General features: G+C 41.4%; 1 protein-coding gene across 13 annotated transcripts in view; it reads left to right on the plus strand.

Annotated features, from left to right (window-relative positions):
* Window positions 1-25,456, plus strand: part of Ptprt (protein tyrosine phosphatase, receptor type T) — a 1,084,941-nt gene that overhangs the window by 867,176 nt on the left and 192,309 nt on the right. For all 13 annotated transcript variants that reach the window (XM_026787014.1, XM_026787020.1, XM_026787015.1 and 10 more), the window contains exon 13: window positions 14,749-14,785. In XM_026787014.1, coding sequence (XP_026642815.1) covers window positions 14,749-14,785 — 37 coding nt within the window. The remainder of the gene's footprint in view (window positions 1-14,748; window positions 14,786-25,456) is intronic.

Here is a 25,456-nt window from a genome sequence, read left to right on the forward strand (position 1 = left end):
TCCCATTGGTCAGTGATGTTCAGGCTGCACAAGGCTTTCCAAACCCCCTTCCATGTCCAGTCATTACCAAATCCTGTCCGTGTTTTACTTTAGACTTCTCAGTAATCTGTGTTTTTTCAGCTTCAGTGCTACCATTGTGTCTCGGAAATCCTTCTGTCTCAACTGGTAAACTGACAAATCCCTATTTTTTTTTAAATCCCTAGAACCATATTTTCTTACCTTAAAAACACCCTCCAACCACAGCGAGTACAAGTACTCTTATTTCACAGGAGCAAGGCAATACATTCCAGAATCAAGAGATGAGCTGTTGTTTTGATATGACCCCATACAAAACTTCAGAATAGCCCATGCATTTAGTGTTCTCTTCACTCCAAGTCTCCACTCCCACAAAGTGTTTTTGTAGAGAAATGTTTCTGGGCCAAAGTCAAGAAGAGTCTCTTAAAGTTGCCCCAAGTCCCCCTTGCCACACTGTTTTTCTCTTTCTCCTAGTAGACATGGCCAGGCTTGCTCCCCTATGCTGTCTTAAAACACCTGCTGGCCCTGCAGTTAACATCCAAAACTAATGAGAAGCTGTACTAATAACAATTATCATAATAAATTGGCCTTTGATTACATCTGTCACCTGAGAATTTCGGAGGCTTTACAAACATCAATTAGTAATTAGAGCTCCCTAGATTGCTTTCTGAGAGAAGGGATCATTAAGGTCAAGCCCATGTGGTGCAGCAAATCATGACGGGCAGCTTCGGCTTAAGCAGCTTCAGATCTAGGGGTCTGCGGCTCTTGGTGGAAAGCTTAAGCCCTTCTCCATGATGCCCAGAGGAAACACGCTTCTGACATCACAATTAGGAGACAAATTTTGCAACCAATACAGATCCCTGAGTTCCTATTGCTGAGCAATGGGGAACTATGTACTATAGCCTGCGAAGGCAGTTTATAGACTGCCCAGTTCCTTTCTTGTGGGAGAAAACAAACAGATGCAATCGGTGGCTTCATTCCAGCTTCTTCCAACCCCACCCCATACACACATTTACTCTTTAAAGTGTGTCTTCCTCTGTCTTATAAAGGCTCCAGCTGTGTAAGGGGAGTTTGATGATGATGATGATGATGATGATGATGATGATGATGATGATGATGATGATGACCCAACTGCTGTTTACTAAGGGCTTTCTCTGAGTCGATGGGTGATGAATGGGATACAGCCCTGTCCTCAGGGAGCTCATAGTCCAGTAGAGAAGACAGCCATGAAAACAAATGTGTGCAATAAACTGTTCCAGGAACCACAGCATCAGAAGCCCCAGTACATGGCTTGGAGGTAGATGGGAAGATCTGGAGAAGAGCAGCGCTTGAATTGACTACTGAAGTCTAAGAGGCTATTTCCCAGGCAGGAAATGAGTTAGGAGAAGGATGTGAGAAATATTCAGATATGAACCAAAGTCCAGAGATGGAAGGACTCCCTGCTATGTTTGTGGAGATTTAGTGAGGTTGTTGGAGAGAAGGCAAGAGGCAGAGACTAGACATAGGGGCCTGAGGACAACATGGTGCATTGTGGGATCCTAAGTAAGATCTGTGTCCCTTAGAGGGAGTGCTAAGAAGGAACTGGAGGAGACAGTGGTCATGCCTGTGTACGGCAGGGCACGTGGAGTGGAAGTTTCCGGATTCTGTCTGGGAAACCATGGAGAGTTTTAAACAGAATGGTGTCACTTAGGTCATCATCACTCTTCCCTGTCACTCTCACATGTGGACATGCAAGTTATGCTATTTTTAAATTGTGAACTTTGCTGTAATAAAGAAGTGTGGACACACCTACACACACATACATTTATGAGAGAGAGAGGATATTTCTCCAATGTGGGCGTGTGTGCATGCATGTCTGTTGGAAGCTTCTCATCCAAGTAAGTTGCCAGGAAATAGATGATCAGTTCCAATGTTCTAATCATTGACTGCTATGTAGCTTGTTGCTAAATCTTCTTCCATATGGGCTGAATGAATCAATTATTGTTTTCCCTTTTCTGTCTGTCTGTCTCTCATCTCTTTCTGTGTGTCTTCCTGTTTTTCTCTCTCTTTTCTGCCTCTGTCTCTCCCTCTCTGGATGTGTGCATATATGTTTGTCTATGTGTGCATACATACTTGTATACAGACAACTATGTACATCTGTGCAAGTGTGTGTTACGATGACTGGTCTCCATTGTCAGCTTGACACAGCTGAGCAGAGACAATCTCAATTTGAGAATGCCCTGTGAAGCTTTTTCTTAATTGCCAATGCATGTAGCAGGGCCCAGCCCACTGTGGGTGGTGCAATCCCTAAGTAGATGGGCCTGGACAGTAGGAAAAAGGTGGCTGAATATGAGCCTAGCAACAGGCCAATAAGCAGCATTCCTCATGGTCTCTGCTTCAGCTCCTGCCTCCAGGTTCCTGCTTTGAGTTCCTTAGACTTCTCTCCATGATAGTCTGTAAGCTTTAAGCTAAACAAACCCTCTCCCCAGTAGGTGCCATTTTACGATCATGTTTATCACAGTGACGGAAGGAAGCATAGAACACATGTCTGAGTCTAAGGTTGAAGTCCAGTGTCTTCCTCAGTAACTTTGCACTGCATGTATTGAGGCAGTGAGAACCTAGAGCTTGCTGACTGGGACTAGTCTAGCTAATTTGATCTAAAAATCCTGTTCTCTTTTTCTCAGGCTCTTGGGTTACAAGTGGCCTGCCACGCTTGCCTGGCTTTTATTCTGGTTTTAGAGATCTGAACTTCAGCTGTCGTGCTTGGAAAATAAACACGTTATCCACGGAGCCTTCTCTCTGCCCTCAGTGGCCATTTTTCCCATCATCCTATAGGACAGTTTCTGGTCGCTTGTCAAAAGTTCACAGGGTCTAATTTTCATATCTACCAAATTTTATATAAAAATGTTTATCAATACAGCACTAACTTACCTTTTTTTTTAAGCTACAAACTAAATTGATGTAATCTGTGTCTGAGACATTTTTAAATACTTGGAGTTGCTTGTTTATATCATTTGCCCGGCTTCCGAGTGTTTGCACCTTTTCTCAATCAGTTTCCAAGTTATTTATACAGCGCAGATATGAACTCTTCCTCTGGGTGATGTTGCAAATTTCTCAGTTTGTTACTCATCTTTTGACTCGACTCAAAGTGTTTTTGTCACAACAAATAAAATTCAGTCCAATACATCATTTTGATTTATTTTCTAGCATTCAGCACTGAGCCAGAGGTAAAACTGGCTCCAGTTTTCATATCCAGACGCAAACGAACCCACCTGTGCTTGCTTCTAAGTCTTACGTGGATTTTTGTTCCTGTTCAGATTTTTGATGACCGGTGCTTATTTTGGGGAAGTATGTAAAGTATCATATCAGTTACTTTTCTCATTAGTGTGAAAAAAACATCTGACAAGAAACAGATTAAGGGAAGAACTATTTATCTGGGCTATTGGATTAAAGGGGTACAGTACAGGATGGAAAATAATGCCTGCAGGGTGTAGAAACAACTGCCGATGACCTTGTAGCCACCTTTAAGAAATAGACTTTGTGTCTTCTGTAATGATCTCCACCTGTTGCAAAGAGAAGTTTACTCGCTGGGGGAGGAGATAGAGAGGGACTAGAATCATCTGTGGGTATAAGGACAAATATTTAGTAAACCATAACCAAACCAAATGCATAGTTGTGGAACCCAGTCCCAATGTCTACATCTACAAAACACTCCCCCACCTAAGGCTCAAGCAGCATTGCTAAAGAGAAGGAAGAAACATTTTAAGGGCCTGAGGATACATACATGAAGTTTTCTTACTGACATGACCACCTACGCATGAACTGAAGACAGATGCATCAATAGACATGCCAAAGTAGACTGGAAAAAGCCCACAAGCCTTTGTCACGGTATAAAGAATAATGGGCAGCTAAACTTTGTTGAGAACCTATCCTATGTTTTAAAATATTCTGATATAGCCGGGCGATGGTGGCGCACGCCTTTAATCCCGCACTCGGGAGGCAGAGGCAGGTGGATCTCTGTGAGTTTGAGACCAGCCTGGTCTACAGAGCTAGTGCCAGGACAGGCTCCAAAGCCACAGAGAAACCCTGTCTCGAAAAACCAAAAAAATAAAAAATAAAAAAATAATAAAATATTCTGATATGTATTTTTATAGTGGTTTCAGAGTATTGTATCTGTCATTTTGGTCTTTGATCAGTTGAGTTGGTTTTTACATGGGTGACAGTTGAAAAATCAAGGTTCAACCTTTATATATAGGAATATCCAATTTTCTCAACACTATTGTTTGAAGTAACAGCCATATCTGCAATGCATGGTTTGTATGAATTTGTCTGGATTCAGTTGCTTGCAGATGTGTTTATTTCAAGGATCTTAATTCCGTGCATTAACCTATGCATCCATTTTTGTGCCACTACTATGTGGTTCTTGGTTATGAGGCTTCTGTATTATGACTTCAAATTCAGTGTTGTGAGGCCTCCAGCTTGCTCATTTTCCTTAGATGGTTTTGGTTGTTTGATTCCTTTTCACTTCTACATGAACTTTAGGATTTTCCCCTGGTTATACAAAGAATGGCTTGGATTTTATTTTTATGAGAATTGCATTAAATCAGCAAAGTGCTGTGAGTGATAAGGACAATTGAGCCATTTTAATTCTTCCAACCCCCGAATAAAGGAAGACTTTTCATATTTTATTTGTTTATTGCTCTAACTTCGTCTGTCTTGTTAACAGTCATTGTAGATATCTTTTACTTCCTTAGCTAAATGATTTCTGTTTTTAAAGTGCTTTCAAAGGTGATTGCCTTTTGGTATTTGTGGGCCTCTTTCTCAGTGAGCTAGCTACTGGTTTAAAAAAATGCTCCAAGTTTGTGTCTTGTCTTTGTGCCTTTCCTCCTTACCTAGCACCTGTATTATTTATAGTCGTCTTTTGCAAATGGATAATTTGACCTTAACTCTTTCCTTTTGTATGTCTTGTACTTCTCTCGCCTGATTTCTCTGGCTAAAACTTCCAGTGCAGTATTGAATAGGAGTGAGGAGAAGGCCAAAAGGCATTTAATTCTAGCTACATAAGAGGCGAGAGCAAGAAGATTGCAAGTTCAAGACCTGAGCTAGCTACAGCGTAAGTTTAAGACAACGCTTGGTCAATTTAGCAAAATTCTGTCTCAGATTCTTTTTGAAAGTTGAAAAGAAGAGAAGGTAGTGTAGCTCCGTGGTGATGTGTTTGCCCAGCCTAGCGGAGAGCCCAGGTCTAACTCCCAGTACTTGAGAAGAATAAAATATGCTGAGGATAGATACTCTTTAATTATATTCAGCACCTTAGAGGAAATGCATTCTGCTTTGCTCCCACCCAGACTGATATTGGCTGTGAGTTCATTATATTTAGATTCTATTATGTTGAAGAGCAGAATTCTATGTCTATATTTTAGGGATTGTGTGACAAAAGAATGTTGAATTTCTCAAAGCCCTTTCATTTATTCGTTTATTTTGGTGTATTTTGTCCTTGATGTTGTTGTGGTGAGTTTCATTTGTTTGACTGAACCATCCTTGCATTCCTAGAATAATCCCAATTCAACTTTGGAGGCCATCATTTTCAATTGCTATTGGATTCAATTTACTGCTATTTTGTTGAAAATGTTGTACTCTAGGTTCAAAATGTTTATGAAGGATTTTCTTTCTGTTTTTCTCTTTCTTTTGTTGTGTCCTTATTTGTAGGATAAGCAAAATCAGCAAAGAAACATTGACATTAAACTACACTACAGAGTGAACGGGCCTTTATAGGTCATTTTGGCAAATAACTACACAACACACATTATTTTTATAATCACATGGGAATTATTTGATATTTCCTCACTCCTTAAATGATTTTTGACTTAATAGTTTTCTTATTCTATGTCCTCCATTTAATATTACCTAGGTAAATTTCCCAGAGCTCTATATATTCTTTCAGTATATGGACCCAAACTTATTCTACTTCCTGTAACCTCTTAGACTATTAAATACCTGCCCAAATGTTTTTCTGACTAATAGGGGATTCTCTGCCTGCATGTGTGCTATGTTTTTTGTCTTATTTCTAGGCCACTTTTTCTAGACTCTTAATTTTTCTCTTTATTTCATTTTCATAGTCATGGTTTAGTTTGGTTTTTGTCTTCAAATGCTTATTAAATTTCTCTTTTGGGATTCTTATAATTAATCATCCTTTCTTAGGTGACTTTCGTTTCTTTTTTTCTACTTCTTTATGAGTTAAACTTACTTTCTTTGCATTTTCTCCCTCTGGTTCCTGTAGCATTTCTGCTTTTAATTGGCCTATTTTCTAAACCAAAGTTTTTTCTAGAATGTTTAATTCATTGTAAACTGTTTTTTTTTTTTAACCTTTGTTTCCTCCTTTGCCTGTTTGCTTTTCTGGTAGGAATACTTCCATCATCTGCGTGTGGTTACTTTATTATTTATTCAGGATTTTATTGTGTAGATTTACAGCGGCTTACTAAATTTACAAATCACAAACACTCTGATCTGACATGATAGTGCAATATAAGATTTAAAGGACAGTTTATTTATTCTACAAGCATAAGGGGCACAGGTGTGAGCGCATGTGGCAGGAGAGGAGAACATTCAGGAATCTCGTTTCTCCCTCCACCATGTGGGGACATAGAGTCAAATCAGGTCATCCAGCTTGGCGGCAAGTGCCTTCACCCACTGAGCCTCCTAGGCCGTCCCTGCAGTATAGATTTACTGAGTGTTCACTTTGCACCATTGATGGTGAGTTTGATTGTCATTTGCTTACTTTTGAGATCTTTGCCCTTTGTGATGACTTGTGTTGACAGTCGTAGACACGTTTCATTCATGTTTGGCTCTTTCCATGTTGTCAACAAGGACTATGATGTACTAATAATGTTCTGTTTGTTAATTTTGTGGAGGTTGTAGATATTGACTGATTAATTTTCTTTTCCTGTATTGTATCTGAAAATATGCAGGAATATCGGATGCTATATAGTTATTCTACTATTCATAGCCAGTCGGGATAAATGTTCATTTGGTTGTAGAAGGTGGTGATGTAACCAGAATAATCAATGATAAAATCTAAGTTTGGGGGGGGGTTGTTTGTTTGTTTCTTTTGTTTTAATAACTGATTAGCAAATTGAGGAGAACTTTAATTGAGGCTGGTGGTAGATTCTGTAAGAGTAAAAATGGTAGGGGTAGATAGAATTCTCTTCAGGGTTTGCCTATTTGATTATAAATATTTCAAGCATACAGATATGTGAGACTTAATACCAAGAATAACAGTGTGAGAAACAAATTTGAGAGTCATGAAGATTGAATGTTCAAAGATTGTTGGTCCAGCAAAGGATAAATATCTAGCCAAAAAGGAAAAAGTGACAAGGAAAAGATAGACAGGTAGAAATCCAAAATGCAGAATAACCCGGAAGTCAAGAGCATTAAAAGGGTCAGGGAAAGAATGATGGGTTGCGGCTAATGATGACAGGTCAGGGAAGATGGGGTTGGAGCAGCTGCAATTAAAGTTGAACTTTGGCTGTTCTTTCCTGACCTTAATGGGATCCTCTGACTGAAGGGAGGCACAGAGAGAAGGTGGAGCTGAAACAAGAGAATCACCTGGGGAGAAGATCCAAGTGAAGATTGGTGAGCTTAAGTTTGGTTCTAAGTTTGTGAATAGACTGACGTGTGACTTAGGATCCTGTTTCCTCCCTTAGAGCTGGACTCTGGGTCCTGCCTATTGCAAGAAGCATAGCCTGATGGGATCCAGGAACACCTTGCAAGGTGGCAATAGACAGTGTCCACCTAACACAGTGTGTCACTACAACTATCCCTCTGCAGCCTGAAACATCATATTAGCTTTTCCTTGGTGACTGAGGATTTATAGGCACTAACACATATGCCTGGAAGTAACTTACGTCAAGTACGATTCTGCCAAATTAAAAGTACCCTTTAAAAGGCATTTCCTTGAACGTGTTCCACAGAGGAGCCTCTGTCTTTCTTACTACCTCCCTAGTGCTGGGTCCTCCAAAGTTTCCCCATGGGCTTCCTTTTGTTGTCTCTGACTTTCTGGCTCTTCTCAGGTTCCTGTGCCAATTCAAATCAGATTTCACTAAATTGAAACCTGCTTAGCCTGTTTGTTCTCTGCCATCTTTGTGTGCCTACATATGACTCAAAAACAAACAAACAGGTGAATTTCAAAGGGGTGTTTGCATATAGACACCCAGAAAAGAAGGCCACTGACTTAAAGGTTATTTTGTAATTCAGCCTGGCTTGCCAACTGTGTAACCTTGGAAAATGTCATCTAATCTTGTCTTCTGAGGGAAAAAAAAATCAAGGGGCAGGTGTGGGGTGATTGTGGTGTTCATGATCTAGTTGAAGAATGGAAAGAAAGCTATAAAATATGTAGACTTGTGGTGCTTGAAGAGAGGAGTTATTTTTTTAAATAAATGGCCCTAGCACTTACTCCATAGTTTTGTTTCCACAGAAGATAAGGAGCAGCCTAAGGATCGGGAGACTCAGGTTGTAGGAAGCCTGGGCTGAAGATGCAGTGATTTTTACAAGCCAGGATGGAGTTAGAAGCTCTATATACATAAGTATGGACTATGGCAATGGAGTAGCTCTGGAGTCAAACAGAGCCGAGATGAACATTGCATTGCAAGGATAAGGGGAGGCTGTAGGGCCACTGCAGGACTCCACCTGGTCCAGCCCACTAACACTCACCTCTTGGTCTGTCTCCTCTACCATCTTCTGTCCTCTATCTCATTGTGTTATGACTCTTAGTCTGTTCCCCTATACAGTGGGTCTGACATGTTAGAAATCTAAATGGAAATTAGCTCTCTTCCTGTTTATATGACTCTCTTGCTTTTAAAGTATAGAGTATACTGCTATATATAGCTTCCTCTCACACCATGGTCCAAGTAATTTGTTGTGATGATAGCCACTGTAGACTTCTTTATGTCTCCTCTGAACTCCTCAGTTTCCTACTTCAGATGTCTGGCACATCTGTTCTTGAGTGTGGACAGCCCTCCTTGACACTTCATGTATCTGACTCGTACTTCTCTTCCAGGTGCCAGACTGACTATTCTCTCCGAGCTGTAAGGCGTCTCCCTTCCCTCCCACAGTCCACTTTGCTTTCTTTACACATGTACAGCACCCAACACCTTTTTGCTCCCGTTGCTTACAGCTTCTTGCGATTAGATATTTACTTGGGAGGACAGTCATTTAAATGTTTATCTTCATCTCGGGTGTGACAATCTGCCAAGGCAAAGACCATATCAGTTTTGTTCATTGTTGTAGCCACGGTGCCCAGAACAAAGCCAGATACATAGTGATCATTCAGTAAGTGTTGAAGAGCTGGCCAAGGAATAATGAACAAAGGATTAGGTAGGTTGTCGGGTTCTTGGGTCTTAGAGGAAATATAAGGTATAAGTCAGAGTAGCTGGAAAAATTGCAGCAAGACTGCAGACAGAAGGTCAAGTCCTATCAGACTAACTGAGGAAGTTCAGTAATAGAGAAGACAGAGACATAAGACAGGGAACTGGAATAAGCTTTTGAAAACTATGAGGTCAGAGTTAAGCCCTCATTATAGTAGATCAGGAATCTAACAGGATAATATAGTAAGAAGTGCAAGTATTAGTCACCTTCCCAAGGCTTCTTGATTGGGGGTTGATCATCTTAACTCTACTTCTGAATTGAAGTTATGGGCACACTTTGATGCCACAGATACTTGCATTGAGATTTTACCTTAAAGAGGCATCTGACAATTGCAATAATTGTTAAAGGTTGGATGAGTGTACTATTGGGTAAGTCAGACCTGGCTTATGATAAAAGACTTTGCAGACATAATATAGGTAATAATGTAAAAACGGATTTGCATAAGGCAAGGTACAACAGAGTGGTATCAAGAAGACAGAATGCTGGAAAGGCAGGAATAGTACTGGTAGTTAAGACCAGATTCAATGTTTGATAATGTCCTCAAGATGATCCAGCTTCTCCACAAAAGGAGTCTTTTCCTCTGTCATTTGATTATGGGAGACAGAGTCATAAAAACAGAAGGTGACTTGTTCAGTCTTGCACAACTCTGGCAGAGCCTGGAGTAGAGGGGAAGTCCCAACATGAGTACCTAAAGAAGTCATAACACAAGTATCAAAGTGAGGTTGTTATAAGTTCTACCCCAAGGTGACATGCACCAGTGTGAAGACTGTCAAGTCTATGGCAGGAAGGAGGACATGAGCAAGGTTTAAAAGATGAGAAAGTAATGTGTGTTGCTTCAATGCAGATTATAGACCCTGAGAAAGGTATGATAGAGATAGAGCAGAAAACACTATACCCTCAAAGTTCTAACACAATCTCAGCACAAAGAAAGCACTTCCTTCTTGTTAATCTGATCGGGACTCTAGACATATGCACACTGACTGGCCAGACCGCCCATGTAATAGAATTTACAGTGTCCAGCAGGGCTCCGATTTGCTTACTGACAATCCAATCAACCAGAAGGTCAAGGGAGTGACTCAGGGCTTTGTGATTCCTTACCTAATTCTAACCAACCAAGACAAATTGCTTATGGAATTAGAGCTGTCAGGAACATAGGAAAAAGTGAACATGTCAGCTTCGTGTTTGTGAACGTCAGGAAGACTTAATGCATCCAGACATGCACTCTGCCTTGTAGAAAACAGACTTTGCCAAGTGTGGAGTTGAAGGTGTGGTGTTAGGAAGCAACCTGGTTTTCAGGCTTGAAGTCATGAAGAGGCAGACGATTCTAGGTCAAGTTAGGAAGTCTCACAAGTGATACAGGGTATCAAGAGTAGGTGATGGAATAAACCCTTGTAGCTACCCAAGAGTTCCAGTCATGTGGACACACATTTTGTAAAATTCCCACAGATGGCAGGTTAATCTACCCTTTTGAAGAAAGGAAGTGCTGAGGAGCCTGGAAAAGACATCTGAGATGTTGGTGGCACTGGGTCTTTTTAAGACTTGGGTGCTTGTCATAAATTTATGCTTACCTTTGAAAAATTTGTCAGATTATTTTAAGATCTGTACTTAAGATGTATTTTTGTATGTCATATCTAATTAACAGTGCAACAATTACATGCCCTTCAGGACCTCTCTTCATGCTTAGAATTACCCATTAGTTAGAGCAACAATAATGTTTTGCTTATTCGTTTAATATTTTCTTGTTAAATTTTTATTTTGTGTGTATTAATGTTTTGCATGCATGTGTGTATGTGCACCACATGTATGCCTGGCACCCTTTGTAACCAGAAGAGAGCACTGGATCCCATGGTACTTGAGTTAAGGTCATTGTGAGCTCCTATGAAGATGCTGGGAACTTTCTCTAGATCCTCTGCAATGGCAGCAGGTACTTTAAAGCACAGAGCCATCACTCCAGTCCCTCACTTAATATTTCATATGCTTACAGTTCTATGTAGTTACATGGCCCTCACCATCACTTTAGCTGTAAAAACGTCTTCATGTTCTGCTGTGTTAATGTGCCACCACGTCCTTCATGGTTCTTGTATAGTTAGACAAACATGTCTTTCTTAGTTTTCACTCTGGGTCCAACATGTTTAGTGGGAAGGCCATTTTCTATGTTCAAGGTTATTCTGTGAAAACAGCGTCTTATATCAGAAAGATTAGATTGAATCTCTTTAAAGTTAAGTGCAGTCAGTCTTCTGCCTGTGTTCACAAATGCAGAGTCATGAGTTTGGAGGACACACTTAAGGAAGTTGAATTTCTGTGGGTTTTGTATCCATGGGGGTTCTGTCTTGGGTACCAAAGAATGGCTATATTTTCACATTACTCCAACAGTCATGGCTTCATCCAGCCTTCGCCCACTGTTATTCGCAACTGCCATGAATAAAATGGCACGTTTTCTCATACAGTGTTTTCCAACTCCTTTTCTTTTGCACTGATATTAAGTTGATGAGCCCCTGACTCATAGCTTACACCGCTCCCTCTTTCCAGTTGCCCAGCGATGGTCAGTGTGACACCACCATTTGAAGGGTTTTAGTTTTCTGAGGGTCACATTTTCTCAAACTATATCAGACCCTTTAAACTAAGCACAGAGCTGAAAAACAGGGAGAATTTAAGGACTTCCTTTCCCTCCAAATATGAAAAGCAAACTATTAGTTTGTCCATTTAACATCGTGTACACATATCAACTTATCCATGACTTTAGCCTTTGGAATATCAGTTCTACTTTTTGCATGTCTTTTTGGTCATTTTTCTTTCTGTCTTCTGGATATATTCTTTAATTAAAGGTAACCTTTTATTTGAAATATAACAAGGTTCAATTTTTCTGTGTAATCCTAAATGGAATCCGTCAAATATTTGAACCATAATTTGCTGAACTGTTTAACATTTATGGTTTTCATCTTATAAAATACACAGTGTTTTTGCAGGGACATTTTCATAATGGAAAAAGAAATGCTCATTCCAAAGAACAAGTTGGGCCAACCCAACCTGCTTCCTTTAAGAGGCACCTCCGAATGATAGGTTAGGCAAATGCAGTAGGCAGTGGAGCTCTATTTACAATGAACTTGACCATCATCTCGAGCCTCTGCTGTGCAGAAGTTACTAAGGATGAGCCCCTGAGCTATTTAAGAACTCAGAAGGCTTGAGCTGTCAGAGGAACTGGTAACTGGCTAACTGAAAGACTCTGCTGTACAAATGAATGTCAGTCAGAATAGGAGCTTGTAGTGTCTGTCCCGGAGCTCTACCATGGGCATTCTCCTGCTTACACTGGCTAATAGTTTGGATGAAGCATTAGAAAAAATGCTTTCTAAAAATTTGTAAGTGATACAAATAGGATATGTTATTAGAATCATATCAAAAAAGATAGAACCCACAGTGGTAAATATAATTCTATACTTTGGCTATGTTACTAGAAGCTCACTATTAGTAATTAAAATAGCTATAGTCTAGGTAATGATATATGTGGACAAGGCCTAAGAAAGATTGTGCCCTCCTTCTCTCATCATTGCACACCAAGAGACACAAAAGAGAAGGTGTCCCAGGATGTGTGTGTAGCAAAGGTGCTCAGAAAACTTGAACTCTTACCTTTTTATTATTTTTTTATTTATTATTTTTTTATTTTTGATTTTTATTGAGGTCTACGTTTTTCTCTGCTACCCTCCTTGCCTCTCCCTTCCCCTTCAACCATCTCCCACTTGCTGACAAAGAACATTTTGATCTGACACCTATCTTTCAGTGTCCCATCCTTTTCCTCTGTAAACAAAGATAAACACTCTGCGCAGCCAGGAGCTAGAGTTGGGAAAGCAGAACTTAATTACTGGGAGTTGTACATAATCTAGTGAAAGAAACCAGTTATAGCACTCAGGGGCACGCATAGACGGAACAGTCTGGGCCCGCAACATTGCCATTTCTTCTCTGCTCCTGGTGTAAGATGTGGAAGATTCCATTTCCCTTCCACACTGACACTGGGTGTGGCCTTATGATTTGCTCTGGCCAATGAAGCAGGAGTAGATTGAGACTGTCACTTCCGACATAAAGCTTTTGATTTCTACAGTTTGCCTTTTCAGCATTTGTTTCCTTTGGGATAAAATGAATTGAGCAGTTATGTTTATCTCCCAGAGTAAATAAGTGATTTACATACCACCCCACCCCCATCCCTCAGAGCCAGCCATATACCTATGTGGGCCTGGTAGTCTGAGTAGCAAATAAGCCTTTGGTGTTTCTGTCCATGGAAGTCTGGGGTTTATTACTGCAATGCAATCTTTCTAACCCGATGGACCCAAATACCTTCAAGACAGTATGGGTCCTATAATAAGCTCTGGGCTCTTGACAGATATTGCTTTGGCACCTCACACCTTTGCAGTCCCTCTTTTTTCTTTCTTTGCTGCATTACCTTTGCGCTATAATTTAGTCCAATGGGATTTCTACTGCTTCCAGGACATCCTGGCAAATGAGTTCTGGTAAAGAAGGGCCAAGATGATTATCCTTATGAGCACATTTTGCTGAAACTCCACAGTACGCCGGCAATGTCACCGATTTATGGGACCTTTCCTCTTGGGAAACGGCTAATGGTTCACCCAGTAAAGATTTTATATACAGACTAATAGGCACACGGATAGACAGACAGGCACATGCATGCACACATATGGAAAGGGGGACAAAGACCCAACACACACACACAGCTGCAGAGAGAGAGAGAGATAGAGAGAGAGAGAGAGAGAGAGAGAGAGAGAGAGAGAGAGAGAGAGAGCTTTAGTTATAAAGACTATGAAAAGCATGAAAAATCTCAGGATCAAATCATCTTTTTGGAACATAAACTTTTTTGATTCATAACACATCTTACACAGCCTTGACTTTTATCAAGTGTTCATTCAGTCTGTCCAGGTAGACATATTGCAGCTCATAACAAAGTTTCCCAAGGAAGGCTGGTTCCTTATGCTAATTCATACCTGAGGGAAAAAAAAGCACCCTGTACACTATCATATAACCACTGAACATTGCTAAATTTTTCGGGTATTGGAATACTTATGAAGTAGTTCTGTCTGGTGAAAAGGTTGATAAGGTAGTAGGTGCCATGAAACAAACCAAACAGCATATGTTCTAAGCCTGAGAGGAAAGAGGCTGAGATTAAAAGGTGATCCCAATAGGGGAGAAATGGAAAGGACAAATTTTAAATTATAATTAGATACATGTACATACATATGTATATGTACAAATCCCAAGTGTTTTTATAGAATAATCCTTATATAATCAACAATTAATTAACTACTGTCTCATTCTTTTTGTTGTTCCCAGGAGACAAAAATCAACTGTGTGCGTCTGGCTACAAAAGGTACGTTGAGCTGCCCTTGTCTGATTATAGCTGTTCTTCAGCAATACAAGCATTGCTCCTTTTGTTCCCACAAGGGAAGTTTAAGCAACAGTCTCTAAAACTAAAGGGAGACAATTATTGGGGGGGGGGTCATTTCACCAACACCATGTATCTCCAAAAAATATGTTCATATCATAGAGCTTAAAGCATATTAAGAGCTCCAAACATATTTATTGGATGGATGGATGGATGGATGGATGGATGGATGGATGGATGGATAGATTTTACAATGAATGTAAAATATTTTTAAATTGTATTCTGTATATGTACATGTATACATCATTGTATTTGTGTCTACATTTGTGGATATTTTTCTTCAAGCTTGTCTATTAGAGCAGTAGTTGAGGCTTTGTACTTTATTCAGTTGGTACACGGCTTTCAAGTATGAGGTGATTAGTATTGGTGCCTTTAAAATGAGGAAGCAGACACCGCATTGTTGTGTCCTTCACATTTCTTCACTTATCCCCCAAAACACGGAGGCACCATTGTTCAGGCTCATCACTTTTGTTTTCCTAATTATAATTGAATTGCCTGGCTCTTGCAATTGGTACATGTTTCTCTTTATTACTTTTTTTTAAAAAAAAAAAACAAAATCAATGAATGGTTTGTTATCATTTAACCTATTACAAGGTTGAATGGTTAGAAATCAGGTTTATCTTTTTTCTTACAGAATTGATATTTTCAACAAGAACTTCCCCCACCAATGCTCATGAAACAAAATTGGGCTCTGTGCTCTGCATTTATTCACGACATACACAATTTCACACTTTACTTCCAAGGGTAGAAAATTTATAAATATAGTTCTACGTGTCATCATAGATATAACAGACACAGGCAATGACTCAAGTTTATATGTGCATATATTTGAATATGTGCACATGTGTATGAACAGAGGAGTCACATACATACAGGTAGAAGAGGAGAGACGGTGAGTGAGAAAGAGGACATAGAGACATAGAGAAAGAAAGAAATGGATGGGGTAGATATCTAGCTATCAAAGCATGCTCCAAGGTCTCTTAGAAGTTTTCTAAATTCTAAGAATTCAGCTGCATATGTAGGCAGCAAATGGATGATACAGGAAGAAGATGGAACATTGTGACTCTTGGTTATAAGAAGCCACTGAGCTGGCATGTCCCTAACTTGTTCCCTCTGAGGGACTCAAATGACTCTGTGGAAAGAGATAAAATAGTCTTCTTGAGGCAGGGAGAATTGATGGCCTGTAGACAAAAGTGACACAAATCACAGGCCGTGGCAGGCTTTGCCACTGAAGAAAACAGATACTGTAGAAGGAAGAACATCATCAATTGGGTAGCACTGGGCTCTAGACAGAAATCAGGAAGCTGGGTGTCTACAGCATCCCACTTAAATAGGTAGCCCAAGAGGAGAGAGAAAACTTTTCAATGGCAATGCCCCATGGCTTCCCAGTTTTTTCTCACTCTACACAAGGAAGAGGCCAAGATGATTCCTCTCCCTGCTGTGGGTTCTAGGGAACACTGAGACCTTGGTTCCTTCAAAGACTTCTTTACTAGATCTGTTTAACCTGAGACTCGGGAGCATGTGACTTGAGAGGCAATGGGTACATAGAAGGACAATGGTACAATATATAAGACTGTATTTTCCCACCGGTCTCAGGGCCATAGTCCTGTGATGTATAGAAGGCTACTCCACTGGCTTCTCCGAAGACACGTTACTCAGCAGATGGAGAATGGCAATGATATCAGAAGAACTAGAGCAGACAGGCTGTCTGTCTCTCCATGGCATAGCTGTGTCTCCTCTATAGAGACCTTAGGCTAGCTTTCTTTAGTATCACAGGTAAAGGGTGAGTGTGTGAAATTGTAGGGATGCATGAATGAGTGTCGGAATCCCTAGCTGATTAAGCCCAGACAATGCTTTTAGGGGCATTTCCAGCATCTTCATCCTGTTTCTGTAGTGCATTGAGATTCAACAGTTTCTTCCCAGAGATGCCATTACCACTTGGGAGGAGGGTAGAGAACTACCTAACACAGAATCCTGTCATTGCCCAGGGAGCCATCCCTTATCAATACAGCCTTAGAGGAAAAGGATTCTTGAGAAATACAACAGTAGGGTTAAGGGAAGGAGATTCATGCTGGGTCTATTTCATGTCAGTTACAACACTTGGAACATCCTGGGGTCAATCAAAAGCAAATGCTGCCTGAATCCATATATTACCCATAAGGCACTGAAATGAGAAAGATACATGACTCCCCTCATTCCTTTTCTACTATGTATGTGAAATTTCTTTTTGGTGGAATTTTGCTGTCAATATTTTTTTCAGTGGGAGGGGGACTTGATCCTGGGCATTCCCCAGGAATCTGGCAATTATAAAGTCCTAGAAAGATATCATCTTTATCTCTTTAAGAATCACAACCCTTCAGCCATTTTGGTAACCTTTCTTGGGGTTCTGCTGACAGGCTTTGCGTACCTGGAAGAAAATCACATGCCAGACACAGGCCAGCACTCTGGTGATAAAGTAACTTGCTGCTGTCTTGTTCATGACCTTGGGTTCTCTAGCTGTTGTCCATGGGCATCTATATGAATCCCATAGAGCCAGACAATTATCATGTATTTCAGCCCTAACTACTCATTTGGGGTCAATCTGAATTGACCCTAAAACCATTACTTGCTACATTATATACTCAGTAATTCTAATTTGTGTCTCCCCGTGATCTCTAGAAGCAGAACCCAAGGCAAGAATTTAGAGACATGTTCTAGTGCCCTATTCAGGAAGGACTCTCAAAAGAAATCTGTAATTGGTAAAAAAGAATGGAATGGGATGAGCAAGATTTTTTTCCAGGCAGGTCAAACTAAGATAGATCTACAGTGAATACAGATGTTTCTGAAGTTGTTTTAGCTCATAGTAAGAAGACACCTAGCTTTCATCAGACTTTGGCTCCTTCTTCCACCACAGTCTCTCAGGTAGTTATAGAGTAAGTAACAAAGGTGAACCTTAGACTAGACTTGGGAGAAAGTTCTGGTTTTAAGCTCTTAGTCACATCCTGATGCTACACCAGCCTGAAATGAGGAACTGGGTGCCAAATCAAAAGTCTCTTTCTACTGCCTCTAACTTCTTTTTTTTTTTTTTTTTTTTTCTGCCTCTAACTTCTACAAGACTCCTGGATACATTATACCATCATGTTGATGGTATCTCGTTAGACAGAGCTCATCTTTGGAAGCTTGGGGATGGGGTCAACTTGAGCAGTATATGGGAAATGAAAGCCTCACATGCTCAAAAGCAGTGTTGCAGAGGAGGTTTTAGTGTAGAAGAAGGGGTGAAAAGGATGTAAGCGCTCAAGGATGGGGAGAAGGGCTGTGACATGCAATCTGGGCAAGAGACAGTCGTTACAATCAGGAAATCACAGCAAATGCTTGTGTTTTCACTGGGTCTGCACAGGAATGGACCTGTCAAGAATCAGGCATGGATGAAGGAGGATGGTGGGTAGCTAACTCTCACTGCAGGACTGTTTGTTGCTACTGATAAGTTAAGGGGAAGGAGGGATATTGCCTTTAATTGTGTAGCCCATTGTGACACCACCAGACTCCAATGGACAGTTCCAATCCCATGAACACACACATGGCCCTGATAAAACTGAATGGGTCATAAAATCAACCCAAATGGCATGAAGCCTGGAAGGGAACTCATTGGAGAAGGGGGTTGAGCTGGGAGGGAGATAAGAAAGGATAGGGTGAGTAATCAGAATGTATTTCTTCACTTGTATGAAATAGTTAAAGGACTAACTTAATTTGAAGTGGATTGGGCTTTCCTAGGGAGCATGTGGGAACTTTGAATGAGATACTTAGAACTCAGAGGTGCTGAAGTTCAAATAAGAGATAAAATATGGAAGGAGCATCAGCCTCAATGGCAGAAGACAATCCCAGCTGTCACTGCTGAAGGAGATGTCCAAACAGCTGAGTGCATGCCCTTTTGGCTGGGGCAGAGGAGGCCAGGTGGAAAACAGTCTGCTCATGCTACTCAGTTACAGAACTATACCAGACGGTTCCACTGCCCATATCTGATGGGCCTCTGTGTACCCTTTGGAGCTTTGCTACTTTGTAGCAGCATGCTGGTCCCTACCAGTCTTTCCTGCATTATGTGACCCCTGTTTGACCTTTATCCTCATCCAGGCTTCTCCCCTCTTATCTACTGCACTCCAGAATATAGTCGTTGTTCAATTATTTTTTAGAATTACGATTGATTGATTGATTGATTGATTGATTGATTGATGATTGACTTTTGTGGTTTGTAATGTGGGGCTAATGTGTGCCACAGAATCCATATGACGATCAGAGGACTACTTGAAGAAGCTCTCCATCTAACACGTGGATTTTGGGAATCAAACTCAAGTTGTTTAGCCTAATAACAAATAGTCAAAGGACAAAGCAAGCTGCTTTATCCACTGAGTCTTCCTAGCTTTTCTAAGCACTGTTTATTTCTTTATGGGGGAGTATACGTGTGCATGATACATGTGTGAGCATCAGAGAACAGCTTAAAGGGCCACATCTCAAGTTCCTTCCACCTTTTGTTTGAGACACGGCCTCTCATTGGCCTGGAAGCTTTTCATATAGGCCAGGCTAGCTTTCCCACAATTATCTAATGGTCTACCTATGTGCATCTTCCACATGAGCATCACTGGGATGACATGTGCACATCACTGGACATAGCTTTTTATAATAGATTATAGGGATCTGATCTGAGGACTTCCTGCTTGCAGGGCACGGACATTACCAATTGAGCTGTCTCTAAAGTCTCTCATTTAACTCTTGAACTTACTTGAAGTTGCTCCCAACCTCAGGGCCTTTGTTCATCATGAGCAACCATATGTTTCAGCTTAACATATAGACATCTTTTAAGTTGCAGCTTGAATCTTACTTGCTAGAGAGACCATCCTATCTACCAAAGTAGCATACATTCCCAAGATTTCCACTTTGATTTTGATTTGTGATTTGCAGGTACAACCTGCAAACATGCATGCCCTTGTCTGTATGTTTAATATTTACCATCCTAACTGATGCCAAATGACAGACACGTCTGTTTTGATGATCACCGTGTCCCCAGATCTTAGCGCACACTGATGTCCAACAATATTTGTTGAACAAATACCAGGATGCTTTGTCTGATCAGTGGACAGATAGATGGACAGATGTTTCTGTGAATGAATGGATCAATAGGCAGCTGACCCTAGATTATTAATTTTATTATTTAACCTGTTAATGGGTAGAGGGATCCTAGGTTATTATTTTTCCTTGCCCACTTTTTTCTAAGAGTAAATTATATATTAGGACTGTGCTCTCAGAAGATAAAAGTCAGGTAAAATAGAGGAAAAATTGTGTGATCTACAATCCTCACTAACAAAATAGCAGGTCATTCTCTTCTTGTGGTTCATATAGACAAGAATTTCACAACTCCCTCGGGGAGCTCTTTTTACTTTGGACACTCCAGTTGCCAGGAGTTCCTTGACCCTTCATTGGAAAGAGCCCTGTGCATTAAGTTCTTCTAATTCCTGCTGATCAATCCTTGAGGTCACATAATCTTGTCTTCTTTTCTCCTTTTAGAAATAAAATGACTTCCTATGACCTGTCCTCCTGATCTCTTGAACAAATAGGCTCAAGCAGAAACACAGTCGCCGGTCTTCTGGCACTTGGCTGTAGCCACACTAGCCACAGGCAGGCAATAGCAGCCCCACTGTTTTCCCCAGCCTTGAGGAGAATGCAGCTGGCTTCACAGACTCCTGCTGGGTGCGCAGGAGTGGCAGTTAGAAAAATCAGCCTTGATTTGATTTGCAAACTGAGCCGAGTCATTGAAACAAAATAAATCCGGAAACCCATAAAGCCATTTGCAGAGTTGCTTTGCAAAAGACAGCCACAGTTTTAATCTAGTAAACACTCTAACAATCCCATTAAAGCAGCCCCCTTGGAGTAGGTGCTGAGAGTGAAGTCTCAGAATAATGAAGCATGAGACACAGGGCCAGTGGCACCAACAGCTCTGTCTTGTCCATTAAGGATGGACTAAACCCATTGTCCAACGACAACAGGCAAGAGGCATGGACAATGGCCTTTTGTAAATGTGCCATCTTTTGGCAAGTCTGAGCCTGAAGTGAGCCATTTTACCCAGCGTTTCTCTCTCCTCTCTCCATAATGGATCCTCACTCCTACAGGAACTGACAGGGACAATCAATAGCCCTTCTTTAAAGAGATGCCCTCATTTTGCAGATGCTAAGACTGGGGACAGGAGGATGATGTGTTCATGGCTTCCTTATCCACAGAAGAACAGGCCACGTGTGATACAACAATCCAAGAGCGATGTAAAAATCGTCTTCTCTATGTAGGAAACTGCCAGCCGCACTGGCCCAATTCTACTTGAAAGGTTTTCTTGCACATCCTGGAGAGTTTGCTTGAAATCGTGAGACTCAGACACCTGGCTTCAAATCCTGTCTCCAAGTTCAGTTGCTTGGCCTGGGACAAGTCACTTACCATCTCCGAGGCTAGCGCATCACTTTGAAAGCGGATATCATTAACTCTTTCTGTCACTCACCCAAGCGTATGATAGATTAGACAAGGAGCTTCCACCCTTCCTTTGACTGTACAGGTCTTTATAGATCTTGGATCTCTGTAGAAGGCCATAGACTACACCCTAGACATTTCACATGCAATTATATCCTTCCGCCATGTGTCAGAGGGACTCAGATTAGAATCAAGGTGGAGAAGCTGAAAGTGTACAGAGATGATGTTGCCCTTTGCACCATCTAAAGATCATTTGCTCAGATAAAAACCTTACCCGGACATTTTACATATACACGTATACATATCCATGTCCAGGCACTGTTCTTTCCTCCAAACCTGCTCAGCAGTATCAGAAGAGTCCCAAGAACACAGCACATCCAAGCCTAGCTATGGTAGCTGAACAGGGACATAATGAAATGTCTATTGCGAGAGAAAAACATAGTCCAGTGAGAAAATCCTGACTGTTGTCCAGTCTTTTGAACTCTTTCAAACTGTGGGAAAAGGAGCTGGAGGCGAGAGTTTGGAGGGTTGAAATATAGTGTTGCTGTTCTTCCCTAGCTGAGACTAAGGGGTGAATATTCTGGGCTTGGAGTTGTGTAATAAAACAAAGTCCCTTTGACCTTTACCACCCCTTATTCTGCCCTGTTTCCATCTCTATCCTGAAATGCCAATGGAATAATATAGCTTTTCTGAGGGTTGTATGAGAAGATGAAAGATTACAACATAATGGACACCATAAAAGAACCTTAAGGTCTTGAAAAATCCTAACCCGTTCTTTAATATTTTTCTTGAGGCAACAGCTGGCATATATTTCTGGTCTTGTTTGTGTTTTCCTGTCTTCTTCCACCCTAGACAAGTGCAAATTGCATTCTTCCATACACACCTCCCCTGCACCCCACTCACAAAGGCCAAAGCTGGTACAACAGAGGCTAGGAAAACTAAAGTCAACACAGACTCTTGTCCTCCAAGTACATTCCTGAAGACATGAGATACCTGGGTTGGCTTTAGCTCACATCTGTGCTTCCAAAGAACTTAGCCTCTTAAAGGGAAAATGAGACCTAGGAGGGAAGGATGGGGGAAATTTGGAATAGGCTAAAGATGCAGGTTAAAAATTAAAAGAATTTAAACCCCATCAGTGGGCTCTCAAATGGGGGGAGGGATCCCAAAATTTAAATACCTATGTGCTCTAGTATTATGAGACTTTTCTTAGTGAGATGTGAGCCAACATCTGTTCACCTCAGATAGGGTACCAATGGCAGCTCAAAGAAATGGTGCAACACAAATCTAGCTTAGAGAGTCAGTGGGATTTTTGCGGTAAGCAACGGAAGTAGGGGAGGCTCAAAAGCAGCTGCCTCCCGGAAAAGCCTCCCCCTAGCATGGATGAAAGCTCATGAACACTGTGTCCCTGGAGCTGTCTGTGTGACGTGTGCACAGCTCTGCTGTTCAGAATCTCCTCTCCCCAGCAATTGGCACAGCTGATGTCATCTTGGAGGCGGCCCTGTGGATCTTGTCTCAGGAGCTTGCTAAGATTTATAATTTTCATTTACTCCCTGAGTGTTAACTCGCCTCCCTCCAGGAGGAAACGGTCCAGGTGAGGGGTCAGCTACATGGCAGTCAGTCAGAGGACTCTGTGTAGAGATGGGGTGATGAGAGGTTACACTGTGTTGGAAGAAATAAGGCGTGGCCTTCAGCAGGTGCTAAATAAATGTTGGCCGTTGTTATTATCTCCACTCAGGAAATGAACCCATGTAAGCTCAGGAGAATAAAACCTTCGGGTCTCCAGGAATGCTGCTCAGAGATGACGCCATATCACTAATGATAGAGACTTTTTTTCTCTATCATAAGATATTCCATGAACCACCGGTAGGATTGTTTAGCTTCTATTCATTAGCCCTTCTCCATATCCTTTTCCTACTGATGATTGGTACGTGTGCTTTCAGGTTGTAACAGGCATTGTATCTCTTCAGGGGTATTTAAGTTAAGATCTAAAATCTGGAGCAGAAACTGAGGAGGCTTGAGGAGCTCTTAGCTCTCTTCACTTCCATACCAAAACTGAAAAATTACTTTGACTTCAAGCTTTTCTTCTCTAGGGCCAGCTGTAGCCCAGTAGTATCTCTCTATACTTGACATTCATTGCTTTGAAAAGAAAATGTCAGAGGCTTCCACATTCTAGCCTTCTTTTTATTTACAGTCTCAAGGTTTTTTTTTTTATCATGTTTGCTTAAGTCTATAAATATGTCAAACAAATTCTGTGCAAAGAGACATAAATCACAAACCCTCCGGTCTTCGAAAAATTAGGTTGGTGCAGGAAAAGGAAGACCATGCCACCTCCTCTTCAAATGGGTTAGTCAGGATAGCATTAGCTTTGCTGCAATAACAAGTTACAGCCAAATGTTAGTAGCTTAAATATCTCACTCAGACATGACTAATGTTGTTTCCACTCCATGTCCTTGACAAGAGGACATGATAGAGACTAACTTCCAGGTGACTTGGTCTCTTCTGTGCATCTCAGAAGAGAAATGGCACCGGTGAAGGGTATTTCCAGTTCCGTGTGTGGGTCCTACTCCTATTTCCATTTCCCTGTTCTGCTAAGATCTATAATCCACACCTTACCTCTGCTTCTCACTCACCAGAAGAGCCTCTGTCTCTCCCTGGGTCCTTATACCTGCTAGCTGAGCATCACGCCAGATTAGTATCCCTGGAAGGTAAAGCAAGGGGGCCTCCACCAGGCTCTGCCGGCTAAATGAAGACTTGTGCTACCCTCCTTAAACTCATTTTACAAGATACCTATTATTACCTGCATGGTTTGGGCAAAGAGCCTGACTTCGAAGTACCTACAATTTTCCAAGTGACATGCCTGGTAAATGAAAAATACCGAGCCAGAGTTTTATGTACCCAGTTAGCTTTTATTGCTTGTTTATTAAGTGAAATTTCATATTGATATGTGGCCCCTTATTCTCTAGAGGTGGCGAAGTTCATCTTTGGGTTTGCACAGGATTGGATTCTAGGCCAGCAAAGGTGTTTAACTGCTTTGCATCTCAATGCCGGCATCCCAGGACTGACAACAGCAATGCCTCTTATTTCCCTGACCTAATATAAGAACCTAGCAAAGTAGTGCATACCAAGTACTCTGTGTGGTAGCCGGCTTATAATACACACTCAGCAAATGGTAGGCACTGGCAGAGCTAACACACATATACCAATATAGCGTAGGAAGTCTAAAATGACTGTTTGCTGGGGATGCCATTGGAGTAGGAAGGGAAATTCAAAACTAACCAAAGAAAAAAATAGTACAGGCTTTCTCGGAGTGTGTGGGCACAAAGCCAAGCTTTGAAGCGAGAGTAAAAATGAACACAGAGGATGGTATTAGGGTAAGAAAGAAGGTTTCCATGTCAAAGAAGTAGATACGTGAATCCTCAGAGGACGGGATGTTCAGCATGCCATGTAATGGGAGTTAGGAGCAGTCCTGAGGGAAAAGATACTGGGGTTGGAGAGGTGTCTCAGTGGTTAGACAAGACTACTGTCCTCTTACTGAGTCCCGGCATTCACATCAGGCCACTCACAACTGCTTTCAACTCCAGAACCAAGGGAATCTGATGCCTCTGGCCCCAAGGGTACCTACACTGGTTGTAACACCCGATTCTGTGTTACACCCTCGGAACAGTTCTGCGCCACTGTACCGTGTGCGAGTCGGGCAAGGGCCTGGAGGTTGAAAAAACACACAAAGAGACCTGGGTCATTCGAAAGGAGATCAGCGGAATGCCATTTATTCAGACTTGGGGAAGTCCTTATCTACCTAACTGCTGCCCAAGGACCTCCGCCCAGGCAGGTGGGAAATTACCATACCAACAATGGAGTCAATGCCCTACAGCTAATCACCAGGCGGGGCAGGGGAAGTACAGGAACAAACAGAATGCTTTGTCAGCTGACCAGAAGCTGTCCTCGAGAGCCACCCCAGGAACAAGGGCAGACCCGGGCCGTACAACTGGTGAACACGTACTTCCCACATAAGCGTGTAGTGAAAATAATAAAAATAAATATTTAAAAAGAGAAAGAGAAGTACTATGCAGAGCCACTCAGCACTAAATATAGCCCATGATTCTCATTCTCTCT

This window comes from Microtus ochrogaster, linkage group LG8 (assembly GCF_000317375.1).
Source record: "Microtus ochrogaster isolate Prairie Vole_2 linkage group LG8, MicOch1.0, whole genome shotgun sequence".
Lineage (NCBI taxonomy): Eukaryota > Metazoa > Chordata > Mammalia > Rodentia > Cricetidae > Microtus > Microtus ochrogaster.